Below are 23,518 nucleotides of genomic sequence, written 5' to 3'. Positions count from 1 at the left end.
TCCTGAATTTGGACACAGCTACGATACCGGACACTGCTTCTTCTTTTTCGGGGTTTAACGGCAGCTGGCATCCTTGTACATGCAGTGCTGCCATCTTCTGTTTCAGTCCGTTATTACACGCTTAATTCCTACTACTTATTCCTGCATGTTTTGGGATCTTACAAAGCTTCAAACGACGCGTCAACTATTAACAATTTTCAACACCAGTGCACATGTTAAGTTTGAAAAGTGAATGTTACAGTTGGGTCTTTCAAAGTCTGCAGACTGTTAAAGCTTTGCTATCTCTTTGATAGCTTTGTTTTTTGTTTTCCATCCTAGTGATGGCCTCTCTCTTAGCCTGGCTCTACCAGAGGTTTCTTCCCGTTAAAAGCATGTTTTTTCCTTCCCACTGTTGCCAAGTGTTTGCTGATAGGGGGGTGTCTGCTATTTGGAGGTTGCTGTATTATTGTAGAACCTTTATCTTACAGTTATAAAGCGCCTCGAGGCAAATGTTATTTTGATTTGGCAATTGAAGTTCTAGTCAGACGCTTTCAAATACAAGTCCAACACCTGTAGTCATCTCAGAATATTTATGTAATTTGTAATGGGGTGACCAGGGAACAGGCTTCACCTGACCATGACACTGCTCATCAATAAATTGGCCAGTTACTTTTGAGCCTCTGAAATTGGGGCACTGTTTACTTAAAAATGACCATAAGTCCTAAACAGGTAATGCAAAGTTGTGGTGGTACATAAACACAATTACAGAGTGTCTCACTGTCCAAAAGCCTGTGGGCTGCATCTGTAAATATTTTTATTTTTTTAACTAAACTCCTTTTTAAAAAGAAAGTAAATAGTCTTTTACAAAAACTGGTTTCCTCCATAACAGCTCCAGGGGAAGAATTTTGAACCTTTATTAATATAGGGTATTAGAGAGAAGACATGAAAAATGTGAGACAGCAGGGGGAAGACAAGCATTAAAAGGACTCGGGCAGATTCAATTTTTGACATTTTTTTTTTCCCCCTTTAAATTTTAAAATCAGTGACTGTGTAATACCCCCGTCCTTTGCAAATAACTTGACACATCACTGTTTCATTAAATGTTAGCATTTAACCTCTGGGCAACGACAGGATGGCAGTGTCTCTCTTTCATGTACAATCTGTGGTCCTAACTTAAAGCCACAACTCTCAGGCATGATTCTCCTATTTCTAATAAAAACAAAGTCCTTATACAGTTTAAAACTTGCAAATCCACTTCAACCGATCTCCTAGAAAGAACCTGCCTCAGACTGAAAGAGGTACTGAAGACAGAGGCAGGCTGAGAGAGAGCACTGCCTTAAAGAGACTGTATTCTGTGCAAGTCAATAATATCGATCCTTGCTCCTAGAGGCCTGGTGTTGTTATGTAATCTCCAACACTGTGTGTATGAGAGAGTATGATTCACCTCAAGGACCGTTGATGACATGTGTGGAGCAGATAGGATTAAAAATGTGTGAAGGGCCTTGCAGTGAAGATCTGCTACCGTGAAAGAAGACTCCTGTTGTTTTTCTCTTGGCCATGTTACAGCATGCACAAATGGCAGCCTGAAATAACACAGCTTTGAGGTATTGGTTTCTGAATGACCCATATTAAACTTTAGTGATGATAGAGGTGTTCAGTGGAATTGATTCCCTCTATTTGTCACCCTAAATGATTATAAGAAGAGTCTTCATCTAAAATTATTTTCCCACCCGCCTTAAACATGGATTTCATTAAATAACTGGTCATGCAGTAGTCACTTGGAGGAGTTGCGTTTGATCCCTGTACTGCTGATTTGCAGCTATTCGTCAATCGCTCAACCCCACCCCACCCCACATCACCTTCCTCATCCTCCTCACCCCCTCCTCTCCAAACCAGCTGCATTCCTCGCTGTTGTGTGTCCTGTGCTCCTGGAATTTGTGAGAAGTCATCGGGGGAGGGATGGGACAGGAAAGCCGGGAAGAGGAAGGCACTGAGTGACAAAGTGGTGCCGAGATCGAAGTGAAGCACTGACGTTAACAGAAGGAGAGATTGTAAGAAAAGCACAAGAAGAAAAGGATCCAACAGCCAGAGGCAGAAAGAGGAGGAAGTCTGATAAAGGGGGAGGTGTGCGTCCTATTAGATTATCCTGCTCCCCAGGGGAACAGCCAATATTGATGAATTGATTGCAGGCCCCTCCCCATCCACTCAGGTCTCCTGCTATTGGGTGCCACTGATCTGGTGTCTCTTTGGGATATGACGCCCTGTGCATATTTAATTAGCCCTCCATTACAAGCGATCGGTATTCAAGCAGGAGGGTTTAAAGCAAAGCTCAGCGTTTAGCAGCAAAGGTTAAATGACATCTTCCATTTCTGTCCTGAGGGACATTTTTGTCCACGATGATCAGTGCAGCTTTTACCTCATCTCCTGTATGTGGTGCATCCTGATAAACATGGGAGCATATTAGCAATATTTGTGTTAAAATCTCAACAAGCCCAAGACTTCTTTCCAGATTGAGTATTGATTGAGTTTTGGTGGCCTCTTGGCCGCCATGTTTAAGAAGAGAAGTGCGCTCAGGGGTTTTGAGCTCTGTTTGAGCCTCCCTGCTAGGACATGCATATGGATAACTTCTTTATCATTCAAAGCCTTTTCTCTTAAATTAGGTGTGTGTGTGTGTGTGTGTGTGTGTGTGTGTGTGTGTGTGTGTGTGTGACTAACTCTTATTGTGGTGCTTAATTTATTCATGCTGCTTGTCTCATTTTACCGTCGACCTTTTGTTGACTCACAGCAGCAAAACACAACGCCGACGCTGCATCCAGATTATAGTTGAGATGAGGAGTCGGGCACCGTTTCAGAAATAACATCCATCAGTAACAGGCGTGAAAACGCATATCACCTGAACATTTGCTGCTCGTGCTAGTAGCGATTTAAAATGCAAAAAAACAAAATACAGCATAGATGGAAGTCATCCAGTCAAACCAGACTCGTTTATCTTACGCTGGACCTCAGTGCATCGCCCTCATTGTATCCACTCTCTAAAACAAGCTGCTTTAGGTCCCGCCCTCCCTTTAAGCCAGCTTTCTTCTGTTTGGTTGCTCCACATAAACCGACGGTTCGAGAAGCAGATGGGTGGGGCTTTCTTTGCCAGACACAACCATATTAGCAGTATCCGAAAGAGAAGACTTGATTTTACTATTTGGAGATGAGGTTCATGTGTCAGCATGTGTGTAGCATTAAGCCCTATGTTAAACTGTTCTTATATAGCACTTTTCTACTCTACCCAAGTACTCAAAGCGCTTTGTACAATATGCCTCACTCACCCATTCATATAAGCACTTTTTTTTTTTCCTTTTTTATGTAAGTGCTATATAGCTATCTAACATTCACACACATTCAAACTCTGATGCATGCCTCTGAGACTGGAGTTGCTGTGGTCAGCACCCAGACTTTGGCCCCTTTGAGCTTGATGTTGATGTCTGAACGCACAGCTGAAACGATGCGTGTGCTACCTGTTTTCTCAGGTGTTTCTGTTCTTCTGTGAAACCTGCACGGTGCCTATCTGCAGAGAGTGCAGCATGGGCCGTCACATGGGCCACACTTTCGTTTACCTGCAAGACGCCGTTCAGGACTGCCGGGCCATCACCATCCAGCTGCTGGCAGATGCACAGCAGGGACGACAGGCGGTGCAGGTAGGACCGCAACCTCACTGATGATAAATTCTGTTGTTTGTATGTTGGTGCTGGTGAGGTGACTCAACACACTGTGTTGGAGAAGAATCAGAAGAACGTGATTTGAGTGCTAACTCAACAAACCCAAACAATTCAAGGACTTACAGGTAAGGTTGTCCTACTTCTGACAAAAACAAGGTTCTTGCCAAGATTAAAATATCCAAATGAACCTTTATCACTGCCTAATGAGGCTGAGTGGAAACTAGAGAGCAGCTGTGCGTGCCCCCCCCCCCCCCCCTCCCCCCTCAGGACAGAGTGACCACCTATGGGAGACAATCAGCTTCAATATGTTTGAGAGTGACCAGTCCCTGGTGCTGGGAAGCCTTAGGGGTTAGAGGTCTCCAGCTGGCCCTAAAAGAAGGGGGGGGGGGGGGGTGGGGCTGTATGGAATGAGTTCCTTTGAGTGGGGGTGAGGGTGGGGGGGATAAGGCTGAAGGTCAAAGGGGAGGAGGAGTGGAAAGGAGTATGGGGGAGGGTAGATGAGGTATTTAAAGGATTTCAGAGAAAGGAAAACTCCCCTCTTCTTTCACAGAAGTGCAGCACTTTGCCCCCCTGTATTCACTCGCTCCCCCTCCACCTCTTTCTCCCACTCCCACACAAACACACAACACCTCTCTTCATTTACATAATTATAGATTGGGTGGCAGCTTCCTAAGCCCCCCCACCCCCAACCGAAATTCCTGCTTATACAGTGACACATGAATAAGTTGGAGGAAAAAATGTGAGTTTTATTAACACTTTAGTCTGCCTGGTCATGTTTTGGGTTTTTGTGTTTTTTGTTTTTTTTGTTTTGTTTTGTTTTTTTGTCACATTAAAAATTCCAAACAATGAGCAGAAGGATTTTCTGTGAGTAATAGTGGAATCTTCAGTTATTCACATGTCAGTCTAAATTTTGATTAAGGTAGGGGGAAGAATGGATAAATTGCAATGAGCAGTTTAAAAAAAAAAAGAAAAAAAAAGAAAGTTTATAAATTCCTTTTTGAATGCCTTGTGGTCAAACACTCAGCCAATCGTAAAGTCGGGTAATGGATTAGTTGTTAGTTTGAAATGGTAACTGGCTCACAGGGATACGTCAGACACACGAGTGTTATCTAAGTTGCCTCAAAGGCGGGGTGGTGGTTGTGACTTTGGCAAACACTCACCCAAAACATGAAACACTAGCTCATTGCGCTGAGGTCACACGACTTGCTGGCACGTACTATCTATTCAGTAGAGCATGTGCCTCGCCTATCCATTTCCCAGCTTAACCTCTGTGTGACCGCGCCTTGCTTTGTACCTTAATGGATGGGTAGTTGTAGGGATGCACTGATTGTGAAATTCTCAGCCGATACCAGTGTTTAAAATAGCAAGTTAACAAATGTGGCTTTTTCGTGTGTTCGTTTTGTTGTTTGTTTTAACCCTTGGCCTTTGTCACACTCTCTGTATCTTTGTGCTGCTTGGCTGATTTATTGGTGCGTGAGCAGCGCTTATGTCAACAAATTCAGAAATGTCACCACATAGATTGCCAAACTCCTGGCCAGAAATAAAAGTCATGTCCCACAGCACACACTGGGATCATCATTATCATCAACAACAACAAACACCACACACTTGGTTTCATGAGAAGCACTGGGGTACGAGTAGCTGAGTCATAAGATACACCACCTGTCGTCTGGCAGCACCTTGGGCTTTGTGTGTGTGTTTGTGTGTCTGTCCACTTTTGTCCAGGTCACCGCGGGAGTAAATACTGACGCCAGATAATGTGCAAACAGAAACGTAGGCATAGGCAACACACACGCACACACTCTGCTGTCCCCTGAGGTAGGAAATTTCCGCCCACTCTATACCCATTATCTTCGTTGACCCCTAACCCTGGACTTGTGACCTCCTGGTTGGCCGGAGCTCTATGCCTCAGAAGGTTTGATTGGTTAGTTTGACTCTCTTTGTGCTGCAAGCTGTGCTCCTCTGGGAATGTGAAGAGAAATGCGGAAGATGATGGCGACACAGAGACTGCGAGGGAGAGAGAGAGAGATGGAGGGGTGGAAGCAGGAGATGCAAAAAAAAAAAAATCACAGGGAGGGAAACAGAGATGGTTAAGAGAGGAGAGGGTGAAAGAAATCGTTAAATAGATTTCCTATCAGTATCAAAAAATCAATCTTGTAGAAATGTACAGATGGTGAGAAAAAGGTGGTAGCATTTTAATTTCAACATGGCTCCTTATTAACTTTGACAACAGTCGGCCCCTCTGATTCCTTCAGAATTCCCGTCCTGCTGTTTCTTCTCTGGGGGCCTGATTTAGTTGTCCCTTTAGCTGGCTGTTTCAAATAGCCAGGCCAAAGAGAAAAGAGCCCTGCTGCCAGGCTTTATTGCTGCAGGGATGCATTGGGGGTGTTATGTGTCTTAAGACCGGGGCTGCAGAGCGCGAGCGGTGGTTTAGCTGACCTTTGATCCTTGCGGCCGATATCACAAAGGAAGACTTAAACCCTCCTCCCCTTCGTCCCTGTGAGGTCCTGATCACCCTCTGACCCCCCAGAAACTGCCAGAGGAAAGGCCAGATAAAACTGAGAGGCGGGGGGAGGCAAAGGGAAACTCAGTGTTGTAAAAGCTAAGACCTTTTGTTTGGTGCTATTGCTTTTCAGTGCTTGTATTGATCCAGGTTATAAACGTGCTCTTTCTGTTGAGCCCGACTGTAAAATGAGACTGCTTTTAAGTTCACAGAGATTCACATTGTAAATACTTTAGTCTAATCTAACCAGTCTAACCATGCAATGGCATCTTCCAATACTTTTCAGTATCCATTCTGTGGACTTTAAATCCTCAGTGTCTCAACAAATGGAGAAATCCACGTCAAACATGATCTTCATGTGATTTTTTTTTTTTTTTTTTTTTTTTTTCTTCCCCAAAGTCTGTCCCTTCTAGTAGGAAGTTGCATCATTTTTGGGCAGTGTGAAGTGACTTCCTATTCCTGGCTCATGTTTCCTCTTCCCTTCTAAAAGTACCACCAAATGTGACAAAAGAATAGATCACAAAATCTCTGCAGGTGCTCGTGCACTGATTTGGATGTCACATACAGTGTCCTTTTATGTTTCCTGATCCTCTGCGTCCTGTTTCTGGGTCCCATATGGCTAATAAAACAGGCCAGTCTTTATACGTTCCCGCCCTTTGTCACACTACAGAGTGACAGCTACATTTGCACATTATAGTCCTCTCTTTGTGCCTTTCCATTGCTAGTGGTATTTTTTTATTTTTTTTATTTTATTTTTTTTATTTTTAATTTTTAAATAGCAGCCTGGGTTTTCTTTTCTGTTCTGATTGTCTCCAAAGTTGACAGCATTTCTATGTCACATCTTACAATTTTGTGTTGTGTGTCTCTAGCTAAGCATGGACAAGGTCCAGGCCATGTCCGAGCAGGTGGAGATCAAGGCTAAAGTGGTGCAAACAGAAGTGAAGGCTCTTGTCCTGAGACACAAGAAAGCGCTGGAGGAGAGGGAGTGTGAGCTTCTATGGAAGGTGAGCTGCTACTTTGTGTATTTATCAGCCTTTAGTGAAACATTTTTACACCTGACTTTGAACTCATTTTATTCAAAAGGGACATATTAGTGTCAATGTGCCAGAGTTAGCCAAACGGCTACCTTTTTATCTGTAGTCCTTTAAAGTCCTTTAAAAACACACACCATCAAAGATAACAAATCAGTCCAAAATGAATGCTCACGGATCTGATTCCTCTTTAGCCATTGAGTTTTAAATGGATTGGCGGTAGTGCATTGTCTTATTATAGCTGAAATATTAGTCCAAATGTCACTACGTTTGACTGATAACACTTCTTTACTAAATATTGGATGTCTAAAAGGTATACTACTGGTCACTGTTCATGGTCAGCATGGTGGTGTGGTGGGTTAGCACTAGTGGGGCAACGGATCACGGTTGATCCGTAATCCAAACCGATCCCACTCCACGGTTTGGCACGTGATCCGAAGATTTAAAAACGAGGGGAGAAAAAAAAAAAGTGTGTGTATGGTGCGTGTGGTGGGTCTGTCAAGCGATAGTTATGGCCAGCGCTAGCGGTCCAAGTGGAGGAGCAGAGGAGTTTACAGTATTTAAGCAGCCCTTTGCTGCCCAGTCCGACCGGACTAAAGCTATTACAAAAGCTGCTAGGGTGTTTAGCTGCAGACGGGAGGCCGTATTCTGTTGTGCAAAACAAGGGGTTTAAACTATGATGAACGTGCTTGAGCCACGCTATGATATCCCGTTCGCGTCCACTTTAGTGGCAAGATCGTTCCAAGCATGTATGAGCAGGAAAAGATTTAAGTTGTGGCTGAACTGTCCCAGGCATCTTCTGTTACCCTAACTACTACAAATGGGTGGACCTCCAGGGCAACGAAAAGCTACGTGACCGTGACAGCTCATTATATCACAGCAGAGTGCGATATAATGAGCGATATGTATTATTCTAGGGTCTACCTTACAATATAAAGCGCCTTGAGGCGACTGTTGTTGTGATTTGGCACTTTATAAATAAAATTGAATTGAGTGGTAGATACAAAGACTGTACTGAACTATATTGTACCATATTGGGGTTTTTTTTAATTGCGTGGAATGAGTCTAGAGTTAAATGTTTTTAACAGGCAAAAAATACCTCAAGAAGTAAATGTTAAATTTTTGTCTTTTTTTGCTGATCCGAAAATTGATCCCATCCGTGACTTAAAACCGTGATCCGATCCGAACCGTGAGATTTTTGATCTGTTGCACCACTAGTTAGCACTGTCCTCACATTAAGAACATCCTGGGTTTTAATCTACTGACCGGCTTGGGTCTTTCTGTGTGGAGTGTATGTTTTTTTTTTTTTTTTTTTTTTCCTGTGAAAGTGGGACTTAAACAAAGCAAACTAGACTCAGATGTTGCTTCCAGTGTCGCAGAGTTACACCTTCCTATAGGAAAAGCAACTACAGGTCATGTTGTAGCAACAACACCACAGCAACAAGGATAAAGGACATTACACACAGAAGAAAAACACCCCACACTTCAGGATTTTTTTGGATTCAAACTTGTTGTAACGTATAAACAAAACGTATAAAAAAATTTCCTCAAAAATGCACTGAAGTCATTCAAGTGACGATGAGCTAGTCCTGACGTTTCTAAACAGAAACAGAGATTCTGGATTAATCCATTTTCAAGTTGAAGCTGTATCATGACCGCTTACATATTTCAGGTTGTTACCATTTCTATATCATTATATATCCAGCATCTGTGCATGTCTTGAGCTGTGAGTGCATTTGTTGGGAAATGCAGTAATGTGATTGGCTGGACCTGTTTATTTGCATGTGAAAAATGGAGCTTGGTTCAAAAATAGTCCAGAAATATTTTAACGCAGGACATATTCACAATCACTTTAGACATCCAGTCTTTAAAGGACTTCAGGATGGAGGTTTTTTTTTTTTTTTAAATCTGGTTTGCTCCATCCATTTTCTTTCTCCTTTCCTTTTACCTTTCAGTAAAATAACTGTTATTTAAGTGGTTCATATCCAATGTAATCATCTCAGCTTTAGCGTTCACGCACACCAGTGCAGGAGTGAAAATGCAAATGATAGCACCCATTGGGGCGGAGTCTCCGTGGGGATTAAACACGGGGCTGTAAATCATAGTTAAGGGGAATACGCAGTGCTTGAAAGCATACATGTCGAGATTGGTTAATTAAACAAAATCAGCTGTTACGCTGACAGTTTGGCCTAAAGCCTACAGAAGACGCAGGGCCACCCAGGTTTACAGGAAGATCCATCACCCTGGGATAACTCTGCTTCCAATTCTCCAACATGCGTATCATTATTTGAATCACATGAAAATAGTCCGTATGTCGCGAGTTTAGGAAATATGACTAAGTCTGATATTTTGACCTGATGGAGCGTGACACAGTGCTCCTCCAAACTCTTCTATTGTTTTAGTCATTCTTGTGGTTTTTCATTTTTCTCTTTTTGAATCCTCACCACAGTAATAGCAGCCTTTCATCCTCACAACACTTTGGAAGTCCTTAGCATAATATTGATGTGCTATGAGTTTTGCAAGCTAGTTTTGTTCCATTATGTGTCTGTTAATTTAAACAAAATGGTATTTGGGTTATTTGTAACTATTTTTCAGTAAAAACACAATTTAAAGAGGTTTTTATAATGGCTAATTGGAGTAAAACACGATGAGCATCAACCTAAATGCAGTGTAACAATGTAACCAGTGTTATCTATGAGGACTGTTTCCGGACTTTGCTCTCATACTATGGGGAACTTGCTGGGTGCACTGAGCAGCTCCTCATGTTTGACTTACTGCATTTTAAACCAATGCAAACGGGCTCCTGTGCTGTCTTCCAATATACCAGTTGCACATCTCTCCAAATGCTCCGACAACCAACTTGAGCATAAGGATGATTCGCCAACAGACCGGTCGTACCACACGTAAAACAGGACAGGGATGCTGTCTTCTGCTGGCCACTGTGAGGGTTACTGGTGGGCGCGGCCCAGTGGTGCTAGAATAAAGGAAACAGTCTCCAGTCAGGTGCTCTTCAGTCACCCAGCACTGTATATCTGAAAGTGGACAGTTTCATGATTCTGAGTTGAGGGTAAACATGCTGCATACGTGACTGAGTCAGTGTGCGCTTGAATAACTAGGACAGGAGCTGGTCCTGCTTTGCTCTGTCTCGTTGAAATGCACACCACCTCAGCCATTCCTCTCTTCACCACATTCAGCCGAGGGACTAAAACTAGTTGTCTGTTCATCAGAAAGCCCAACTTGAGTCTTTGTCCTCGGCGACTCTTAAGTGTAACTCTAGTCTCACAGATGCAAATTACAGTTTCACCTATGCCACGGGTTAACAAAGAATCCCTCTCTTCTGGAGTCTTTGTTTCTTTTGGGTCCCTCCCCGCTATCAGAAGTCCTTCTAACCACAGAGGCAGTCGGGCTATTGTGTTTTACTTCTTTTTTTTTTTTTCTTTTTTGTTGGGTTGCAGTAAGTAAGAGCCCAGTCGGTGCTTCTCAGGTTATACCACCCTCTTTAATGCTTTATACTCTCTGACTCTAATGGAACCTAATATGACTTCTAACAGGAGCAGTGTTACAGTTAAACGAGAGTCAAAGTACTTAAAAAGAGGTGGAAAAAACCACACCATTTTTTTTTTAAACTAATAAATCATTTTGGTTCTTCCCCTCTCAGCTTTTCATCTCCAGTCCTGGTGTCTTTGATACAGTGTTACGCACTTTATTGTGTTCTGTTGTTCAACAAAGGAAAAAGGTCTCTGGACATTGGTTAGGAAATCTTGACTAGAGTCGTCTTTTTGCATAGATGATGATGTTTTGTGAATGTTGTATTTAAAATATAACAGAAATATATAAGCAACTATTTAGAACATTTAAACAAATCTTTATCAGTGTTTTTCACTTGCAAAGGTCTTCTAAAAAGGTATTAAGAATATGTGCTACATCATGATTTTATTACTTGGATAAAGAAAATGTTTTTCAGTTCATAAAAGAGGAGACTGTTTTCTCTTTGCTTGACAGTTCAGAATAATCATCTTGTATGTTATGCTGGGGCTCAGTTCATGCTCTTGAAACGAGCTGTTTAGCTGCTCTGACTTAAGGCCAACTTTCTTTGGATTGACTGGCCTTCACAAATGGAAAATTTAAAAGGCAGATGACTGTTCTTTGGTCACAGCTGATGATGCGTACCTGAGACGGTTATATATCCTATCTGACATACAGGGCTAACAGTAGAAAAAACTGTCTGAAACGGCACATTTAGAGCATTTGATGACTGAGCTTTTTGGTTCAGGGTAAAACGTACACTGACCTGATATTTTCACTGCGTATGTATATGATAGAAAATAAGAAGGTGCGTAATCTGTTTCCTTCTAGTCGTAGTTTTAGCAGTTTGATAAAATTATTGAAAGTAACTTATAACAGTAGCATTACTAGCCTTCATTAAACTTAGTGGTTTAGTATTTATAGACATTATTGGTGTGTGACCTGATCCACATGGCAGAAACTATTCACCGGCCACTTCATTAGGCACATCATTAGGCTCGCTAACTGCTTGTTAAAACACACATCTAATCAATCAATCACATGGCAGTTATGCAGTGCTATTTAGTAGACATGGTCAGGATGATCTGCTGCAGATCAAATGGCATAGGAATGGGGAAGGAAGGTGATTTAAGTGACTTAACGTGGCATGGTTGATGGTCTTTGGAGTATTTCAGAAGCTGCTGATGTTCTGGGAATTTCCCACGGAAACATCTCTGGAGTTCACAGGGAACGGTCTGAAAAAGGGGAAAATATCGAGTGAGCGGCAGGACTTTGGGTGAAAATGAAAATTTCTCTTAATGATCTTTTTCATTTTCAGCCTTTAAGTTCTTTTGAACAAGAGGGGGTGACACCATGAAACAAAATAAGTCTGCTAACTGTGTGTGTTGATGGGTGCATTTATTTTTGCAAGACTCTACTTTGCTATTGTGAGTCAAAGTGCATTTCTAATGAGTTGAATCTTGTCGAACAGGATGCTCTTGAATGTGGGTAAACATTCGCTGTAGCTGTCTTCCTAATCACCCGTACCAACTCCTTGCAGGTGGAGAAGATCCGCCAGGTGAAGGCCAAGTCTCTGTACCTGCAGGTGGAGAAACTCCACCAGAGTCTCACCAAGCTGGACAGCACCATTGCTGCTGTAAGCCAGGTGTTGGATGAGGGCCACCACCTGGATGTGTTGCTGGCGAGGGAGCGAATGCTCACTCAGATCCATGAACTCAAGGCCCTCAGAGGCTTGCTGCAGCCACAAGAGGACGACCGCTTCATGTTCACTCCTCCAGACCAGGTCAGCATTAGAACGATCGCAAGCCAGTCTTAGCTTACCTCATTTCACTGTTCAGTATTTTCACATTTACAAATAAATGTTATAACACAGAAGCTCAATTAACTGCATCAATGGTCCCTGCAGGCTCTCTACATTGCCATCCAGTCCATGGGCCTGATTAGCAGTGGGGCTTTTGCCCCCGTGACCAAAGCCCACGGTGAGGGTCTGAAAAGTGCCCTTCGCAGTAAGCCTACCTCCTTCACTGTGGTTGGATACGATCACGATGGCGAGCCACGTCTTTCAGGTGGGGACGCGCTGTCTGCAATAGTCATGTCGGTTACAGATGGTAACGTGTCCACAGCTGATGTAACGGATCACCAGAACGGCTCGTACACCGTCGGCTACCTGCCAAAATGTGAGGGGGAGCATCTCCTGTCCGTGCTGGTGTGCAACCAGCACATCCAGGGCAGCCCCTTCAAGGTGATTGTGAAGTCTGGGCGGAGCTATGGGTCACTCGGCACCCAAGTGTCATCCTTTGGCTGTGAGGGCGAGGGAGACGGTCAACTTTGTCGACCCTGGGGCATCTGTGTGGACAAGGAGGGATACGTGGTGGTGGCTGATCGCAGCAACAACCGTATACAGGTAGGTTTGTTATTGTGATGTCATCACTAACGGAAAGACTTAGAAATAGCACTTTATTGAATTAAAGAGTGAGCATGAATTTTAGATATAAAATACAAGGAACAGCTTGGTTTGAGGTGTTTGAGTGATGCTTAGCATGAAAGCATTAGCTGTGTTTACATTAGCGTGAGTGCATGAATGAGTCTTGCAGTATGGAGCGCTGTGAAACTTTTAAAGAGTAATAAAGCGGTGTTTTCTCTCCAGATATTCAAGCCTTGCGGTGCCTTCCACCATAAGTTTGGCTCTCTGGGTTCTCGACCTGGTCAGTTTGATCGTCCGGCTGGGGTTGCATGTGACTCTCAGAGGCGAATTGTTGTGGCTGATAAGGACAATCACCGTGTGCAGGTATGAAAGCCCCGTTAGAGATGATCAACACAGCTGGAATTGCCTTTGACTTTCCATTATTCACAGAAAAATTAGGTGGGAGGGTAAAGCCCTTTAAAAAGTCAGCTTTTGATAAAACCTAGCGCCTCACGCTTACTTTCTGTCTACTCCTCATGTAAACATAAGAGGCTCTAAAATGTTTGCTCTCTCTGACAGGTGTTTACTTTCGAAGGCCAGTTCCTGCTGAAGTTTGGGGAAAAGGGTACCAAGAATGGGCAGTTTAATTATCCCTGGGATGTGGCTGTCAACTCTGAGGGTAAGATCCTGGTCTCAGACACCCGAAACCATCGTGTGCAGCTCTTTGCCCCTGACGGTTCTTTCCTCAACAAGTACGGGTTTGAAGGGGCCCTGTGGAAACACTTCGACTCTCCCAGAGGTGTAGCCTTTAACCACGAAGACCACCTGGTGGTGACCGACTTCAACAACCACCGCCTCTTGGTTATTCGACCAGATTGCCAGTCTGCTCGCTTCCTGGGCTCCGAGGGCACCGGGAACGGACAGTTTCTGCGTCCCCAGGGCGTCGCCGTGGACCAAGAGAACCGCATCATCGTGGCCGACTCCCGCAACCACCGAATCCAAATATTCGAGCCCAACGGAAACTTCTTATGCAAATTCGGATCGCAGGGGAGCAGCTTCGGACAGATGGATCGCCCCTCCGGTGTGGCCGTGTCGCCTGATGGAGCCATTGTGGTCGTTGACTTTGGAAATAATCGCATCCTCAAGTTCTAAAAGGAAAAAAACAACCTTTTTTTGTATTCTCTCCCTACCTTTGCCTTTTTTTTTTTTTTTTTTTTTTTTTGCAGTTTTTCCGATGAAGGAAACGGTGGAGAGAGAATGGATCGGCAGAAAGGAGGAGAGCTCAAAGATGATTGGGAGCATGCTGAAAAGAAGGGAAATTGAAACTATAGATTATTTTTGTCATTTTCATTTCTATTCTTTAAAAAAAATCTGATACCTGTGATATATACATCAAAGGGGGACCTCTAAAAATTGATAATCAATAGAAAAAGAGCCATATTTCCCTTCCTCTGCCTCAGCTGTTCCGAATTCTCTGTCGGCTCTCCTTAAGGAAACATCTCAGGGAATTTCTCACTTGTTCAAATCTTGTACTCTCTGCTCCGTACCTACCTCATTTACCTTATGAATGTACACAGTCTCCAAGCAGAGGTTTTTGTCCGTGAAGTTTTACAAAGAAGAAAAGTCTACCTCTATACTTTGTTATTTAAGAGAGACAAAAAAACAATAGACTCTACATTTAATATTTGCACAGGATTAATAGAATTCTTTCTGTGCATTTGGAAATTTGAGTAAACCTCCTGAATGTTGTTGCTGAGACAATACTCAGACCGCTGTAGAGGTTGCATGATTCGCCCTAATTAGAAGGCTTGGCTGAGAGGAAACTCGTAGAATAGCGTCTTTTGATGTTTGTAGTTTTGCTTTTTTTTTTGTTTTGTTTTTGTTTCTTTTTTTTTTTTTTTTGCTCTCGCATTTAACGTTGTCTTTGTGTGGCTCTGTGGTGGTGTTAGTGTCATGATAGCCTAAGAAGTCTGTGTGAAGCAATGCCAAACTTGATAGACTTAAAATGAGCTCAGGTCATTAATTAACTGTAACCTCAGGCTCTCCCTCTAGCTTTACTGGCTAAGGCTTTTATGTTGAATTTACTGATGTGTAGAAATATAAAGTTCAGGAGGTCAGATTTTACATAGCCCCTCTAATGATATGAATTCTTTGAATAATACCCCATAAACCCCGGCCTCACCTCTAACCCACTGACTGGATTAGTAATTACTACCCAGTCAGTTAAAGAGAGAGTAATATGCAAGGAAAGCAGCATCCTTTGTGTGGTCTCCCAATAGGAGGACTAGATAAAGGATTTTAGAATTGAATCTTCCAAGATCTGTACCTAATAGATTTGTCTGAACGTTTAATTAAGAAAATAAATTAAAATGGTTATTTAAGTAATCGAATGACACCCTTATGATGAGGCGTGCTGTGTGACGAAAGCCTCGGAAATGGACACCTCATTTGGCCATTCAGATGACATTAATGACATCAGATTAAAGGCCTAACATTACAATCCTCTGCATTCACATTGTGGTTCAAAGCCACTTTCTTTGGCTCCAGGGGCCAAGTATTCAGTCCTGTCCAATGAGAGAGGACGACCTCCAAAGCCCGGCCCTACTTATTGATGCTTGGAGTTGAGACGCCTCCAGACTGAACGCTAGTAGATCAATTCCTCTAAAGATGGAGGTCTACAGAATAACTACTAGAGTCAACCAAAGTTAGAAATCCTGCACAATGGCCAACGGAAGATTTGGCGATTTTAAAGCAAATCAGAATCTCAATTGTAAAACATTTCTCAAATAATCATTGTTGTTGAGAAGTCTAAAAGTTGATAACACTCATTGAAATGAGTTGTGGGTTTTGAAGAAGAACACGTGCTTGGGTGCACAAGTACTTCCACTTCCCACTAAGACACAGGCACTGCCTGTGTGAGTGCATTTTTAAATTAGATCCTTGTCATAGAGTACAGGAGATACTTGCACCAAAGAGAAATTCTCCCTCCCCCCTCACATTTATCACCCCCAGCTCATCGAGCAGTGCCACAGTTTTACCATAGGCTCAAAGTAGCGTCTTTGGTCATCCTCGCACATATCCAGATTCCCATAAAGTGATGGAGACTCATTTGTGGTGAAAGCACTATGGGAATCCCCTTGTCCTTCAATCTACCTCTCACCACAAACACCAGACTATTGCAGTTTTGTTAACCACTTCCTTAGCCTTGCAAAGTTCTTGAACTATTAAATATTGGCTGACTGGCTCTCACCTCTGAGGTGAGGTCTGTCTGCACGTGATCAGGATTTCCATCCTCTCATCTCACATTTCCTTTACCTCAGAACTGTTTCATATACCTCAACTCTTAAAAAATACCTCAAGTTTGTCACTCGTTGCTACTGTGCATGTAAACCTTCAAATACCTCTACTTTTGTTATTCATTCTGAATAGATCATGTTTACTCTTTTTATGCATACCTCCTAGGATATTTATACCTCATTCACATACCGCACAATACAGTACATGCCCCATAGTTCTAGGACCAAAGATCCACGGTACTGTTCAAAGTTTGAATGAAATGCGCTTTATGGTCATCGCTCCATGCTCGTAAACCTGAACAGCCCTTGGTTTGTTGCATCTACTGTAAATGTCGGGGTATGTTTATGCTTTTTCTCACCAAGAAACCAAATGATTCAGACGAAAGCATTGTGCCAAAATGATTTGTGATAGTTCTGTGCCAAGCAGAGTTAAAATTTTTTTGGACCATGCCTTTGTAGGCGACTAATGTCACTGGACTATTATCAAAGATACAAATGTTAAATCAGAGCACCTGAGGATAAATCCTCTTCCTCTGACTGGATGCACTTAAGAGGGCTGGGCCCCGTTTACCTTTACCTCATGATGATAATGAACATGTCCATTCCACTTGTAAGTTGTTCTAGTGAGCCGGGGGTGAGGGCAAGAGGAAATGTCCTCTTTTAAAGCGTTACCATCACATGTCCGCCTTTTTTGACTGCACATGAATTACCTCTTATTTCAGCACAATATTGCCGCGTGGATTTTCAGGATGCTTGGTGTTGGCTCTTCCAGAGGAGTAGCCTCTGGGAGTATCCTTTCAGACTGGTGGTTTAAAGCAGTGATTCCCAACTGAGCAAAACCTGTTCCCCAATAAAGATCGAGTGAAGATGAAGAAATGTGAGGTGTAAAGTTAACAAAAAATAAATCCGGAAAAAGCTGCAAAATGATTAACTAGTATCAAAGTGAGAAAATGGTTGGAAAGCTTGATGGTAGGCCAATGGCATGCAATGTAGTTACAACTTTAATCTGTTGTTTCTACACAAATTTAAATGAATACTTATAATTTAAATGTTATATGATGTCCCTGAAAATCACATTTAAACTGTTCACTACCCTTGTACTAATTTTTGTATGAAATAGATTTTTTTTTTTCCCCCCACTTTTTAAAAGGTGGTGGTGGTGGTGATGGGGGGGGGGTAAAATATCTGAGGATATTCTGAGGAATCAATGGTGGAGTCACCAGAGACAGTCTTGCATTTCAGATTTTCAACATCATTTGTATCATTTCAAGATGGGATTTCATTTAATTTGGGTTAGAATATCACAGTTGTCACCTCCTTTTTAAATCTTTGTTTTCTTGGTTTCCATGGTGACACGTACCCACTTTCTCTGGATAAAATCGTAGACTGTATACAAAAGATAGACTTGGCTAACATGATGGCATCCACTGTTATGTGAATCTCGCAAAAACCACATTTTTGATGAGGGGCAGGTCAGATTGTGAATCTTACTATTTGGCTAACGAGTAGTTAATCATAAATCATTAGCCAATGAGCGTACCACGGATAGGCCTCCATTTAAAAACATGGTATGTACAAGATTTATAAAATGGACTTTAGTATGACTTGAGACAGGTGGCTGAGCACAAACTTAGGAGGAAAGACAAGACAGCCATTTCCCCACATATTTCTGAAGGACCAGAAGCCTTTTTTAGAACTATAGCTATCGCCATCTAGTGGCCTTTGGATAGAATGCAGGTTTAAGGCACTGACGTATCTGCTTCGTTTTTCCATTCAAAAGCTACGTCCATGTTTCATTATACTCTGTGGTGAAAATTCTGCTTCTGACAAATGACTCACAAATTTGCGCTCGGTCACAATTCATGTCTATGACTAAAAATGTAAAAAACACAATCGATCAAGAAGACAAAAATTAGCCGCTATGTTTTTTGGGATTTTTCTTTGACAGTTTCTGGTTTGGTGCGAGACCAGGCTGTAGTACATGATGGATGAACTGTTAAATTGTTTGCCAAAACCATAGCCAAACAGTTGAATGGCAGTATGGATAAACAAATAAAACTGAATGGGTAAACAAAGGATGTAAAGGACACCTTAAACTGCTAGCTAAAATTATTTTTCCAATTTTTATAAAACATCTGTTATTTGACTAAAAGTACAGGTAGCAGATAAATTGTTAGCTAATAGCTTGGATTGAATAGTTAAAATAGCCAGATGGAATGTCAAAAAAATTAAAATGTAGTAGTAGTAATAGTAGTAGTAATAGCTACAGGTAGCGAATGAATGGCGGGAACATCGTGAAATAGGTTGGAATCACTGGTTTAAACAAATGCATGACAGGATTGTGGATGTAGCTATTAGCACATTTAACCACTGCTGCTTTGACTACAACACCCAGTTTCAACCAGTAAAGTAGAACATTTTTTTTCCTCTTCTTCTCAGTATTACTCTTTGACATGTTTGTTCATGTTGCATCGGGTTTTATTTTTTAATTAAGATTACAGAATTCTATCTTTAAGATCCTTAGGTCTTCACTCTTAAAGAGGAAAAAAATGTATTTTAAACCTTTTTTTTTTTTTTAATTTTGTTGCATGCTTTAAAAAGTCTATGTATTATACTGATGTCTCTTTAGATAGATGATAAACTGAGATGGAGTGGGTAGCTGATTATTGGGGTGGTGTTTCCAAAATGGATACCCAAAAATGCGTGTGTGTTTGAGCGCGCGAGTGTGTGTTAGGATTGCGTTGGATGGAATTAACCGTTGACTTTTGTGATTGTATTTCCTGTTCTCTAGAGGCTCTGCAAAGCACCCACTGTTTGGGTAGCCATACTTTGAATCCACAGAAACAACCGGCAGAGTTTTGACTAGCGTGACCCTCGACCGTTAGTAATGAATTTTCCTCAACTCCCTCTAAAATGCTTTATATGAGCGGGCATATAGGAATGCTGTCCTTTCATGCTGAAGTGATGTAAAAACCTTCCCTGCTCAAATTTAAGATGAGAAATCCTTTTAGTAGGTGTGAGGAACAGCACAAACTAAAAAAATCGCCTCCCCTTCTTGAATTCGAACCCGACAGCGTGCAGGGATGGCCGCTGAGCACATGATCAGTCGACTGTGGCCCTGCTCTGCGTTGCTTTTTGTTTTGTTTTTTTGTTTCTTTGTGCTACCATTTTATTTCTGGCCTCCCACAATTTAACAGGAGAGAACAAAGCAAAGCCAGGTGTGCGAGGTCATAGACCTGCTTTTAAATGATTGTATACGCTTAAGAAAAGAACGAGGGGGAAAAAAAGGGGTTGGGATGTGTTTAGAAAGGAAAAAGACAAAACTCAGGTAGTTCTCAGCAGCGCTGTGCTGCAGGTGTCTCATTGAATCGTGTAGTGATAATGTAGTGACTTTTTTCTCCCCACTCCCCACTGTTATGATCTCTGTACTAGTCTGATTCTTTTTGTGTGTCCACTTGCATATATAAAACAAATAATTTCTCAATTTGAAAATAATGCTTTCAATTTGTACCCTGATTTTATTTTTCTTTCCCCTCTGGTTCAAGTTTTGGTTTGTTTATTTTTATCTTTAACAAAAAGTACAACTATTCACACCACTTGATGCTCATTGGCCCTTTTAGAATGTATTTTGTGAAGAAAAGGCTTAAATGGCATCTTGCTGCTCACTCGCCGGCGCCATCTGCTGGTGGCAGATACACGACACGGCAGAGACCACAGAAAATCTGTGTTACCACCGGCCGAGGTGGGAGCCGTCTCGTCCTGTCAGCTGTATCCTGTTCTTCCAGCAGCTGGTTGTTGCGTGTCAAGTGGGCGCCATGTGCGTGTGTCTGCGTGTTTGCGCTGCATCTGTGTCGTCTGTGCAGAAATCCACTGAATGTATCCTCCTCGCAGTCCAAGAGCTGGGGTGAGCCAGCGTGGCCAGCTGAGTTTAGATGGGTGCTGCTGGTGCTTTCTCATCCACGCTGCAGTGTGTGTTGTTATCAGTTCAATCTCAGTGTGTGTGTTTTTACACATGTGTGCACACACATGCACGTTGTAATGGATGGAAGTGCAAATGTCAGGTCTTCAGTCTAAATAAGGCATCGGAGACTATAAGATAACGGCCACGTGCTGCTCTCTCTGCACTCTGTGGACTTTAAACATTTCCTATGCAGTTTTTTTTGGGGGTTTTCTTTGATTACACTTAAATAAAGTTGTGTTTCTTTGACTTAAATCTCCTGTGAGTGGTTTTTTGTTTTGTTTTTTTGCTCTTAGGCCACGCTAAAACACTTGAGGATTGCTTCACACAGCCCTGTTTCATCACATGTGGGCCGGCCCAGTGAAATTCTTTTAAAATAATTTTTTTTTCCTTTTGAGATTTTTGGTTTTTTTTTAGTGAGCAACCCATTTTCAAAGCTTGACACTACACATTCAATAATCAGTGAAACCTTGACACAACCACTGTTAGTACTGCAACCGAGACCTCACTCTGATAACACTACAGCTAACAACTGCTTCCTAATGAAAAAACACAATATTCATGCCCAGTTCTGTGCAGTTCTCAAACGGTGTGGCTCAGACGTCCACTGAGCCTTTTGTCGACCAATCCTGGCTTACTTCCCCAGACAGTATATTGGTATTTACAGTGTATGCAGTCCAGTGGAAAAACTAAGCACACCCAACAATTCAGTAGCTTGTAGCACCACTTTATCAGCAATAACATCAACTAATCTTCTGCATGACTTTATCTGTCCATCACATTGTTGTGGATGAGTTTTGGCCCTCTCTTCTTTACAGTGTTGATATTTGTGGTTTATCAGTCAGATTGAGGTCTGGACTTTGAACCACTGTTGCACCTTGATTTGTTTGGGGTCGCTGTCCCGAGCTGGGTCATGAAACTGGAAAATCTTTAGCTGGTAAACAACATAATACTGTGTATTAAAGCAGACATTTAGAGCCTAAATAACTGAATGTAAGGGTCTGTGTTAAGTTTCTTAAGTTTCAGTTAAAGATTCCAGGAATAACTGAGTAAACGGGTAAACCTGCCCTAGGCTGGATTTCCCCCCCCCCCCCCCCCCCCCCCCCCCCGGCCCCACCCAAGCTTACTATTTAACTGGATTGGACAGACACTGGTTTCACTGGGGGAGGGAAGCAAGCACTTCATCCTATTAGGCAATCATCCTTTCTTTGCTAACAGCTTTACAGTCCCCACTGTAAGGAAACAATGAGAAGTTTAAAAATATGTGAAGAAATGGAGCAGTATTGTTTGATTAAAATTGTGCATTAAGTTATAAAAGTCTCATGGAACTCATGTTGATAGTCCTTGATTAGCGCATTCTGGGCTGTCATCGCCATCTAGTGGACACGATGGGTAAAAATCTTTGTTCAAAGTTACAAGATCACGAGACAAGCTCACATGCAGGACTGAACTCCAGACCGGCGATGATCTTGTCAGCACTTCACAGACTATTTGTGCACTGCAAAGTTTTTAACCTGTTCGACTATATCCTTTGTTACAACCTGGCCTACTGCTGGGGTAGGTTGTAAACATTTAAACCTTCTTAGTAACCACATCTTAGTAATTTTGTCGTGCACAGACCAACACTCCCAACATGTTTCTGGATTTTATACAGCAAAAAGCACTCGCCTCTGACTTTTAAATCAGTCAGCTATAGCTACAAAACATGTGCAATAGGCTAAAAGAAGAAGAGTCTAGGGAAAACTCATAATGAACTTTTTAAGGTGTTGTGTGGAATTTTGAAAACTGCATCTAGTGAGACCGCAGCCCCATCTACACACAATGATTATTTTTATTTTGTAAAAGACCTCACAGCTGAAGTGTCAGAATAGCAACAAGATATGGTACTAAAATCACCATCTCCTTGAGATACATCATTTAAACTAATGCAAAATTGCATAATGTAGAGCGAAAACCTCATTCACCCCACTGGAAGTTTACATTAAACATCAGTAATGCAAAAAGCTTCTCTCTAATGTTGCTTTTCAGTGAAACGTCTCGCTACATCATTACTTCTTACAGAGCTCCTATGTGCATCAAGTGGGTGTCTCATTTAGTTTTCTTTATCACATAGCAAGAAAAATGAAATTAATAATTTAGAAAGCTGGTATAAGCTGGTTAAGCATATTCTCCAGGGTGCTGATATTTGTGTTTAAGGGCTCTCAGGGGAAACCTAAAGATGACTACATTTTAGAGTCTATTTGAATTAAAGACCTTAAAGCAGATTTAGATTAGTCTTTAATGTAATAGTCCACACCTTCACATCCTCTCTGCTGGACTCCTATCTCCAAAAACAGCAGATGGGGTTTCGTGAATTTAAGTAAAATATATGAAAAGGCTTTGAAAGGACTGTACACAAAAAACAATCACTGTTTTAGAGAAAAGGAGTCATTAAGAAAACCTTTAGGTACTAAGGTAATCCAGGGTTGGGTGATGCATGCATAGACTGCCCATACATAGCCCAATTTGGCAGCCGCTATTTTTGTTTGTTGTTGTTTGTTTTTTCATTAGAAAGAAATGGAAAGCATATTTGGGTGACAGTGGAGCGCTGACAGCAAACGGCTAGCAAGCTTGTTTATCTAGGTATGTTGCTGGTGACTCATTTCTTAGTTGAGTAAACAGGGGGAGGGCGGACATTAGACAAGGAAGACTCAGATATCAAGTTACATTTGAGAACCATTACATTGACGGCGTTAAAACTGTCTCAACTTATAAAGGTGTTGTTTTTTTTTTTTTGCTATCATTAGCTTTATTTTCTTTTTTGGCAACAAATAATAAAATTCAGTTAGCTGCTAACACCCCCTCCTTATTTCATGATTTGGTTTGGTCCAGGTGCACGCACTCGGCTCGTTGGGCTTCAAAAAAGAAAAGAGAGACAGGTGGAAAATAAACTCCTAGAGAAGTCCACATGAAAGAAACTGCTTATTAGTTAGCTTCATTCCTAACAGAAGATAACGTTTGTGTTATTTTAGCCAGCACGCAGACACTTTGGACATTTGAGTGTTAAATAACTAATCTGCCGACCTGCTGCCCGGCTAAACCGATCAACCCTCTGGCTCAGGCTCAGTCCCACTCC

General features: G+C 42.0%; 1 protein-coding gene across 1 annotated transcript in view; it reads left to right on the top strand.

Annotated features, from left to right (window-relative positions):
- Positions 1-20,658, top strand: part of trim71 (tripartite motif containing 71, E3 ubiquitin protein ligase) — a 38,635-nt gene extending 17,977 nt beyond the window's left edge. Inside the window, exons 2-7 of the mRNA XM_085261828.1 lie at positions 3,498-3,665; positions 7,059-7,193; positions 12,286-12,528; positions 12,652-13,149; positions 13,393-13,533; positions 13,729-20,658. Coding sequence (XP_085117954.1) covers positions 3,498-3,665; positions 7,059-7,193; positions 12,286-12,528; positions 12,652-13,149; positions 13,393-13,533; positions 13,729-14,301 — 1,758 coding nt within the window. The 3' untranslated portion in view covers positions 14,302-20,658. The remainder of the gene's footprint in view (positions 1-3,497; positions 3,666-7,058; positions 7,194-12,285; positions 12,529-12,651; positions 13,150-13,392; positions 13,534-13,728) is intronic.
- Positions 20,659-23,518: the final 2,860 nt, after the last annotated feature.

The sequence above is a fragment of the Mchenga conophoros genome, linkage group LG22 (genome assembly GCF_057382185.1).
Source record: "Mchenga conophoros isolate Kocher_MC1m ecotype Shallow Benthic linkage group LG22, M_conophoros_male_GT1.1, whole genome shotgun sequence".
In the NCBI taxonomy this organism is placed as follows: Eukaryota; Metazoa; Chordata; class Actinopteri; order Cichliformes; family Cichlidae; genus Mchenga; species Mchenga conophoros.
Note: the sequence above shows the minus strand (reverse complement) of the source record. Positions and strands in the feature narration are given on the sequence as shown.